The 9,597-nt window shown below is 38.3% G+C and overlaps 1 protein-coding gene across 3 annotated transcripts in view; it reads left to right on the top strand.

Moving 5' to 3' along the window:
* Positions 1–9,597, top strand: part of LOC109350674 (carnosine N-methyltransferase-like) — a 28,535-nt gene that overhangs the window by 16,956 nt on the left and 1,982 nt on the right. For all 3 annotated transcript variants that reach the window (XM_019591927.1, XM_019591926.1, XM_019591925.1), the window contains 7 exons: positions 5,232–5,311; positions 5,409–5,473; positions 5,556–5,622; positions 5,719–5,832; positions 7,978–8,051; positions 8,789–8,886; positions 9,019–9,075. In XM_019591927.1, coding sequence (XP_019447472.1) covers positions 5,232–5,311; positions 5,409–5,473; positions 5,556–5,622; positions 5,719–5,832; positions 7,978–8,051; positions 8,789–8,886; positions 9,019–9,075 — 555 coding nt within the window. The remainder of the gene's footprint in view (positions 1–5,231; positions 5,312–5,408; positions 5,474–5,555; positions 5,623–5,718; positions 5,833–7,977; positions 8,052–8,788; positions 8,887–9,018; positions 9,076–9,597) is intronic.

Raw genomic sequence — 9,597 nt, 5'->3', positions numbered from 1 at the left:
TACTCCTCATTCAACATAGGAGGAAGCGGTAGGGGTTGTTGATTTGGCTTGAGAGCTTTCTTTAACAAAGACACATGGAATATGGATGCACCTTTGCTTGCGCCGGCAAATCCAATTTGTATGCAACCATACCAACCCTACTTATAATCTGTTAAGGACCATAGAACTGAGCTGCTAGCATGGCACACGACCTGTTTGCAATCGATTTGAGCTTGTAGGGTTGCAATTTTAAGTAAACCCAATCCCCCACTGAAAATTCCACCATGCGCCTATGTTTATCTGCTTGAGTCCTCATATAATCTTGGGCCTTGAGTAGATTCTGTCTTAACTCCCCCAACACCTCATCCCTCTGCTGCACCAGTTGGTTAACCCCTTCAATCTTGGAAGAAATCCCTTTTATCAATGTAGGAGGATCATACCCATATAACGCCTTGAAATGGGTCATATCTGCGGAACTCTGGTAAGTAGTATTATACCAGAATTCGGCCCAAGAAAGCCAATTCAGCCACTGCCTCGGTTTGGGTTCGACAAAGCACCTCAAATAGGTTTCAAGACACCTATTTACAACTTCGGTTTGCCCATCAGTCTGGGGGTGGTAAGACGTGCTGAGTTTTAATTGAGTCCCGGCCAGCCTAAACAATTCCTTCCAAAATTGGCTCAAAAATATTGGGTCCCTATCCGAAACGATAGTGGATGGAAACCCGTCCAGCTTCACCACTTCCTGAACAAAAACAATCACAACCTCCCGTGCTGTAAACGGATGACCCAAAGCAAAAAATGCGAATATTTAGACAAACGGTCCACCACCACGAAAATTGTATCTTTACCTTGGACCTTACGTAACCCTCCGATAAAATCCATGGAGATATCCGTCCAAACCTACGTGGGAATAGGCAACGGTTGCAACAACCCCCCTAGAGATAAGGTGGAGTACTTAGCCCTTTGACATACATCACATTCCTCGACAAATTTCATGATATCCTTCTTCATTCCTTCCCAGAATAAAAAATTGGCCACCCGTTTGTAAGTTCTGAAAAATCCGAGTGTCCCCTCATTGGCGTGGTATGACATTCAACTAAAATGGATGGAATCAGGTTTGAAACTCTAGAAAGAACCATTCTCCCTTTGTACATTAGCAACCCATTCTTCACTTGGAAATTCGGATGTGAGGTAGGAGAAACTATCAAATCCTGTACCACTAGTTGCCACTTTGGATCCTATTGTACTTCCCTCAACTAATCCTCAACGTCTTCGGTTGTCAAAACTGAAATAGCCGAATACATGTCCTTTCGGGATAAGGCATCTGCAGCTGAATTCTCGTTTCCTGGCTTATATTGGATCTCAAAGTCTAAACCAATCAGTTTGACTGCCCATTTGAACTGCTCATCACTAAACAATCGTTGCTCTGTCAAGAACTTGAGACTTCTCTGGTCTGTCTTGATAACAAAATGTCTGCCCAAAACATAGTGTCTCCATCTTTGCACGGTTTGCACCAAGGCCATCAACTCCCGCTCATAGACTGACTTCAATTGCGCCCTAGCTGACAACCCCTTACTCCAAAAGGCCAACGTCTCCCATCCTGCATTAAAACCGCACTCAAACCGGAGCTGGAAGCATCGGTCTCAATCACAAAGACCTTAGAAAAATCAGGAACTACAAGCTTGGGTAAATCAACCATGGTAGCCTTCAAAAATTCAAAAGCTTCGGTAGCTTCTTCAGACCAAATAAAACTATCCTTCTTCAACATGTTGGTCAAAGGCTTAGCGATTTTCCCATAGCTTTTAACAAACTGCCAGTAATACCCTGTCAATTCCAAGAATCCCCTAAATCCTCTAATATCAACAGGTCTCGACCACGTCTGCATCACCTCTATCTTGGACTAATCCGCCGCCACCCCTTCCCCCGAGATAATATGACCGAGATACTCCAAACTGCCTCGACCAAAACTGCACTTCTTTTTGTTGGCCTTGAGATAATTCTGATGCAGCACCTCCAATACTTGCGCTAAGTGAGACACATGGCTGATCAAGTCCTTGCTGAAAACCAAAATAATCATAAAAAAAAACCAGCGCATACTTCCTTAGGAATGGCTTCAAAACCTCATTCATTAAAGCTTGGAACGTAGATGGAGCATTGGTGAGACCAAAAAGCATCACTAAGAATTCGTAATGTCCTTCTAGAGTCTAAAAATCTGTCTTCAGAACATCTTCCTTCATCCGTATCTGATGATACCCTAACTTCAAATCCAACTTTGAAAAAATTCTCGCCCCACCTAACTCATCCAACAATTCTTCTATCATCGGAATAGGAAACTTGTTCGGAATAGTGACCTTATTCAAGGCTCAGTAATCAACGCAAAACCTCCACCCCCCATCCTTCTTCTTGACCAAGATAATGGGGCTGGAATAAGGACTGATACTCGGTTGAATTACCCCAGCTTGCAACATTTCTCCCACCAATCTCTCAATTTCTGACTTCTTGAAATGAGGACATTTGTAAGGCCGTAAATTGGGTATCTCGGCCCCCTCCTTCAAGTGAATTGCATGATCATGTCTCCTCGCTGGCGGTAGCCCCGGTAGGTCCTGAAAAACAACATCATATGTTTGTAATATTGACAACAACTCTTCGGGTATGGAAATATCACCTATCAATAACATTGGTGCTTAAGTACAATGAAGCATCAATCCTTCACCCTTCACCCTCTTCATTCAGAGCTTGTAAGAATGTTCCAAAAGTCAACTGCGTTCTTGATAGATTAGGATCCCCTGTTATCTTATACCACTCAACACCCCTTTTCAATGATAATTCCAGTTTCCCGAAGTCAGCCTTCACCTCCCCGAGACCGGCCAGCCAATCCAACCCAAGCACCATGTCTTCCCCCCTCAGACCGAATAGGTAGAAATCCTGCAGAAATTCTAACTTCTGGATTCATACTTAGACCCTCACGTTTGCCTTGACACCGCACTTTATAACCATCCCCCACCTCTACCACATAGCTAGAAGTATCAACCACAGCTAGCTGCAATTGTGCTACCAAATTGGTGGCAACAAAATTATGTGAAGCCCCACAGTCCAACAAAATAACCACCGTCCTCCTCAACAATTCACCCGTGACCTTCCAAGATTTTGTAGAGGTCAAACCGGCCATGGAACATAGAGATAATTGCAAGGATTTGTACTGCCCCAATTCGGTTTCCTCCTCTCCCTTGCCATCACTGTCTTCTTCTTCCTCCTCTAGCAATATCATTCAGAGTTGTTTATTCTTGCAACGTTGCTCCCTACTATACGGTTCATCGCATTTAAAGCACAACCCTTTTTCTCTTTTGTCTTTCAATTCGCCGATCCATAACTGCTAGTGAGATGGCTTCCCTCAAACTGCCCTATGGTTTTATCCGGCACTACCCTCGAGTCCACCGTGACAACCTTGTGGTAGGAATTGCTTCGGGAATACCCAGCTGGTTTAGCAACATAACCATACCCTCCTTTATGCACCACTGAATTCCTCCTTTCAACCATCAATGCTTTTCGAACAACCTCAGCTAAGGTGGATAACTCGAAGAGCCTTACCTCCGCTTGAATGTCATCTTTCAACCCATTCAAAGAGATCCCTTTTGCGAAATCTTGATCCATCTCCTTAAGGGCCCCAATGTACTTTTCAAACTCCTCCACGTAGTCCTCCACATCCCCAGTTTGTTTCAATGACAGTAACATCTCAAAAGGATTTTGCATCATTGATGGTTGGAACCGTTAGATCACTGCCACCTTGAACCCCTCCCACGTGGGTCTAGGTTTACACCTTTCCCACCATTGGAACCATGTTAAAGCCTTCCCTTCCAACGCCATTAGTGTGGCTTGCATTCTTTCATGATCGGCAACGCCCCGAAATGCAAAATATCTCTCCAATTTGCAAGTCCAACCAAAAGCGTCGTCCCCACCGAAAACTGGAATTTCCAGCTTCCTCCTCGGTTTCGGTCCAACGTCGATGTCTCCCCTACGATCACCACTGATGTCCATTCCGTGTTCCCTATCATGGTTTGCCCCATGCTCCCCGCCAACCTCGCTAGTTTCGTCTTCCCCAATTTGTGCGGGAATTCCCAGTTTCGTTGCAATTGCCTCAAGAAGATCTTCGGTCTTCCTTGCACGTGCCTCGCTATGCTCCATTCGCACCCTCATCTCTTCATCAGCCTTCTTGGTGCGAGCTTCACTGAGTTCCAGTCGCATCCGCAATTCCTCCCGTTCTTGGCTCCAATCATCATTGCTTTTAGTCATTCCTCTTGTTACCACCATACGCGTTGCAACATAAGTTTTATCTTTCAGGCACCAGGTCGGTGCTCTGATACTAGTGTTAGAACTGGTATCAAATCAAAATATAGAAACATAAAATAGAAGATGCAAAATCAATGTGATTTTGATACGTAAGTGTGTATTATTGAGATGAGAACGTGTTTACAAGTAAGAGATGAATGAGAGAAAGTAACCATCACTGATTTCCTAAAATCAGTTCCAACTTCCAATTTACTTTCAAAAGTGAATAACTACCTTTCCCTGATCTTATTTATATTCACTAACTAGAAGGACAGCTGTCCTAGTTAGTTACTTCTAATTAGTTACCCTTCTTACATACACATGCTTAATTGGGGGTTTGGCTCCCCGATTCTTATCAGTGCCTCTGAAACTCAAAAAGAAAGTTTTACCACACAACGGTAAGACATTTATTTCATTATTATTATAGTTCTTAACATCGGGCAACATAAGCTAACTAAAGCGTAAGCTCATTTTTTAAGAGACAAGGATGTTTTAGTGTTTTTGATTGGCATATAAGACAAGATCTGAATTGAGGGCCTTAGAGAGAAAGTAAAGGCAACACCTATTGAGGAAAAGATGGTAGAATTTTGCTAGAAGTGATTTGGCCCTGTTAGAAAAAATAGCAATAGGAGCCCTAGTAAGAAGTATGGATTAGATGTAGGATAGCCCAATTGTTAGAGGTAGAAAGAAAGTGACCAAGAAAAACACTTGAAATCATTCAAAAAGGTCTTTAATCTATATGGCCATTCTGAACATAATGATGTTGTCTAATCCTTGTAGCCGACCCCACTTAGTGGGAAAAGGCTTTTTGTTGTGTTTTTGTTGTTCGAGTATGGTTATCTAGTCCTTGTAACCGTCCCCAATCCCCATTATGAAAAGCTTGATTAACTGCCATCTTTTTTTCTTCTGCAACTGTATCTTTATAGGGTAAAAATGAACGCGATCAGTGCTACATGCCTATACTTGAAGAGCTTAATACCTTATTCCCTAATCGCAGTAAAGAGAGGTATTCCTCAATACCCTACACACCTTCAGAAAACTCTGTTCCGGGTTGAAGTTTGTTTGCACAATTTGTTCACTGAAAGCATAAATTTCAAAAACAGTCCACCTGCTTGTTTAGTTCCTGGTGCTGGACTTGGTCGGCTGGCTCTGGAGATTTCACGTTTAGGTGTGTGTGTATTACTGGGCTTACATAGGAATTAGGTTTAGTTATACTTTTACTGTAACTAGTACGCTATACTGTGATGCAGGATTTGTCAGTCAGGGGAATGAATTTTCATACTATATGATGATATGCTCAAGTTTTATTCTTAACCAGTAAGAATTAGGGTTCTCTCTTTAAATTCTTGGGAATGAATTTTCAGTTCTTTCCTTGTTTTCTAACAAATGGCTTGAATTCCTGATGGATGCAAGTTCTGAAACTGCTGGTGAGTGGACGATATATCCTTGGATTCACAGCAATTGCAACTCACTGTCAGATAGTGATCAACTTCGGCCTGTTTCAATACCAGATATTCATCCAGCCAGGTACACATATTGACTCCTTTAATGAAATAAAATTTATTAGAAGGAAATAAGGGATACAAGAAAGGATTGGCGATATGGTGAATATAACTAATTGCGAAATCATCAAAGAAACTAAATAAGACCACTGAACCATAATGAAAAATAGCTTTCTCTTTTTCCAAGCATGCTTAACAGAAGAGATGTCCCTTTTAAAATTCTCTCATTTCTTTCTATCTGAAGACACCAAGTGGCACAGCAACATAGCAAACTGCCAAAGAATATCTTCCCTTTTCCTTCCAAACCCGTTAAGGACTTAAGGTCTGAGTTTTGAGCTTAATTCACCATTGTTAAAATGTGATAAGTGCAGAGGGTTATTGGTTTCTGCTTGTGTTTGTAATATTCTTGCACTTTACTGAAATCACCACTGTTAAAATTATAACTACTAGATGGAAAGGACAAAACAGAGAGTATGTTCCATTGATAATATGACGTGTACAAAACACAAACCTAATAGTCCTATTTATAATATTATCCTTGGGGAGTAAACATTCTCCAAGGATAATAGCATTGTCAAGAACCAACTTTCCAAAAGCTTAAGCCGTTGAGTAAATGAATGGTTTTATATATTTAATATGTATATGCCCCCACTGAATAGCCCTTTGGGCTTGAAGCGTGGACTATGCACAAGCCCGCAAATCATGTATTGAAATTTTAACTTTTATCATTTAGAAGAATGAAGACAAGAAGGATCAAACTCCTTATCACTTGGTAATAGATGCGTAAGCTGTTTGATCAAGGCACATCTATGTTTTATACATCTAACTACTTTCAACAGTAAGATCCTTGAAAGTTTTTTGCCACCAATGATGTCCTTCGAGCATTTAAATGTCACTACATCAGTCCTTTTAAGGATCTCTAACTCACTCGTTCATTAACATTGTCTTTTTTTTTCAAGAACTTAATTGGTGACACACCTTTGGAGTGCCTAACACTGCACTTTATGTTGAGGCTTATTCAGCTCTCTGCAATTAAATGAAATATATTGGAAGCAGCCAACTTACACTTTAATGATAACTCTTACACAGTTACACAAATCATTAACCATTTATTTTAATTTATCTAGTAGTTCAAGATCACTCTATTTCTTGAAGGAGAATAGTAAGTGATGAAACTTAATGTGGTAGAATGGCAAACTCTACTTAATGAAGAAAACTGATAGAGTCTCGCTTATTTATTCAAGAGTAAAGACCTATTTGGTCCTTCAAATTTTTTGCGTGTACCAATTTGGTCTATGGAAAATTGAAAAACCCAAAATGGTTCTAAAACATATCAAACATGGGTTAAAGTATTCATTTTTAGCATTTTTTATGATCCCTAACATGGACTATATCGACTTACATTTACAATCTTTGGGTACTAATTTGAGTTTTTACTTTTTCGGGGGATCAGATTGGTACACTCGGAAATTTTCAAGGATGAAAGTGAGTATTCACTCTATTTAATTTAACACTATTTATTTAGAATATTCTAACAATTTATTTAGAATTTAACACTATTAATATTTAAAAATTTAATTTATATTTTTAACTACAATTATGCCTATATATTATTATTATTGTTGCTACTATAAAAAAATTTATTCATAAATAATTTTACTATAACTGATAATTAAATTTTCTATTTAAAAAATATAAATATTATTGTTTTTGGATAAAAAATGATATTAGATGAGAAGAAAATGTACAAAAAAGAGGATAAGAAATGCTCACAAAATAAAAAGAAACAGCTAAACTAGGATATAGATCTATGCAACAAAGCATGCCAATTCCTCGACATGTATATCATACAGACCCCACAAAAAACCCATGGCAGAGCACCAAAGTGATGCCATAAGAGTGACTCTATCCCAGCCAAGATCTACAAGAAAGAATGACCAAAATCCTACCGCGAGGCTTTGGAGATGAGTCAAATGACTATGGTATAATGGTGAATGAAAGTTCTGTTTTTAAAGAAAGTATTTTTTTTTTTTACATTTTATGGGCTAAAAATGCAAGGGTCACATAAGAATGCTTTTCCATGTTTGTAAAAAATATTAAAACAGCATTAGATTACTTTTTTCTTACCAAGTATATTGTATTTATGATGTGTTACTATGTCCTGGAGCAGCGCAGGAATTACTGAAGGCTTTTCCATGTGTGGAGGTGACTTTGTTGAAGTCTACAATGATCCAAGCCAAGTAGGTAGGAGAAATTAACTACAAATATATTTATTTTCTATTTGTGATAATATATCAGCAGATTTAAAAGAGTTAACTTCAAAGGTATTAGTGTCTTCTACTTCTATGCCTGTAGTCTTCCTGCTTTATTTATTAATCTGTCAAGTTAAACAAAACTGAGGCATTAAAGTATTTGAATTAAGGATTACTGCTTCGCTACCATGATCAAGAAGCAAGCTGCTATACACGCTTGAGGATGTAGAGTCTACAATTTGATGATTTCTAATAATATATTCCGAATTTTAATCTATAGTAGTTATACATAATGTGATTGTGGCCACCTTTTAGCATATATTGCCTGAGTTTATCTGTACTGCTTCATAATAGTGTTAGATTTACTGACATGTGATTTTAATTTATTTTCCTGCAATAATAGAATAAAGTAAAACAAGCCTTTAAATTTCATTTGGAACGAATATAACTCTATTTTTGTTTTTTCCAATATTAGTTCAAACATCAAATTCGAGCCCTTTCTGTTAGGATCTGAACTGAGTCTGATTGCTACATAAGTATCTTGTCAATTTTTAGATGTTTAGGTTATAATGACAGAGGGAGCATGACAAATGAATCTCGCATACCTTAAACTTATCATTGTAATTCTGACTCTGAACATCTATATCAAGTTATCTAATACTAAATGCAGTATCACATAACACCTATACTCAATTGTAATTTCTAATGAGGTTTACTATGGCCATGCAGGCACATGGGATGCAGTTGTGACATGTTTCTTTATTGATACTGCTCACAATATAGTTGAGTACATCGAAATAATTTCAAAAATTCTGAAAGATGGTGGAGTAAGTTCCCTAATTCAAAATTCTAAATAGATCCCATTTGCCTGTTTTTCTGCTTTAATTTGTTAGATTTACTTGTTGCCATTCTCATATCAATATTGTAATTCTTACTGGGTGGCATTGCCACCATGACAGGTTTGGATAAATTTTGGCCCTCTACTTTATCACTTTGCAGATATGTATGGGCAAGATGTAAGCTTCTCTTCTTTCCACATTGTTAGAATACATTTAGTATATCTCCACATTGACTTACTATATGTTTAGAATACATTTTGTTGTATTTTTTTAATTGTTTCCTTATTTAAATTTAAGTATTGCAAGCAGTATTGTGAAACCCGAGTCGGACATCAAACCAGAAGAGATCATGTATTAGGTTTAACCAGTTTAAACGGTTAAACCGTCCGGTTGGACCGGGTGATTTCATATATAATTAATAATTATCTATAAATATAAATTAATATATAAATGACTTTTTTTAAATAATTAATAATTATGTATAATTATATTGAAGTAATGTATCTCCTTTTTTTGGACCGGAGTAAAATAAAACATTAAAGTAGTGTTCCACATTTTTTAAAAATTTTAGGTGAACCGTGTGGTTCACTTTCTGGGTTATTCTGATTTAACCAGGTTTAACATGGTCAAACCGAAATTTTTCCAGATCAACGCGGTCTAAGCCTTCATTCGGTTAAAACTACAACACCGAGCCATTTT

This window comes from Lupinus angustifolius, chromosome LG06 (genome assembly GCF_001865875.1).
Source record: "Lupinus angustifolius cultivar Tanjil chromosome LG06, LupAngTanjil_v1.0, whole genome shotgun sequence".
NCBI classification, from domain to species: Eukaryota; Viridiplantae; Streptophyta; class Magnoliopsida; order Fabales; family Fabaceae; genus Lupinus; species Lupinus angustifolius.
This window is presented reverse-complemented; position numbering and strand designations above follow the sequence as displayed.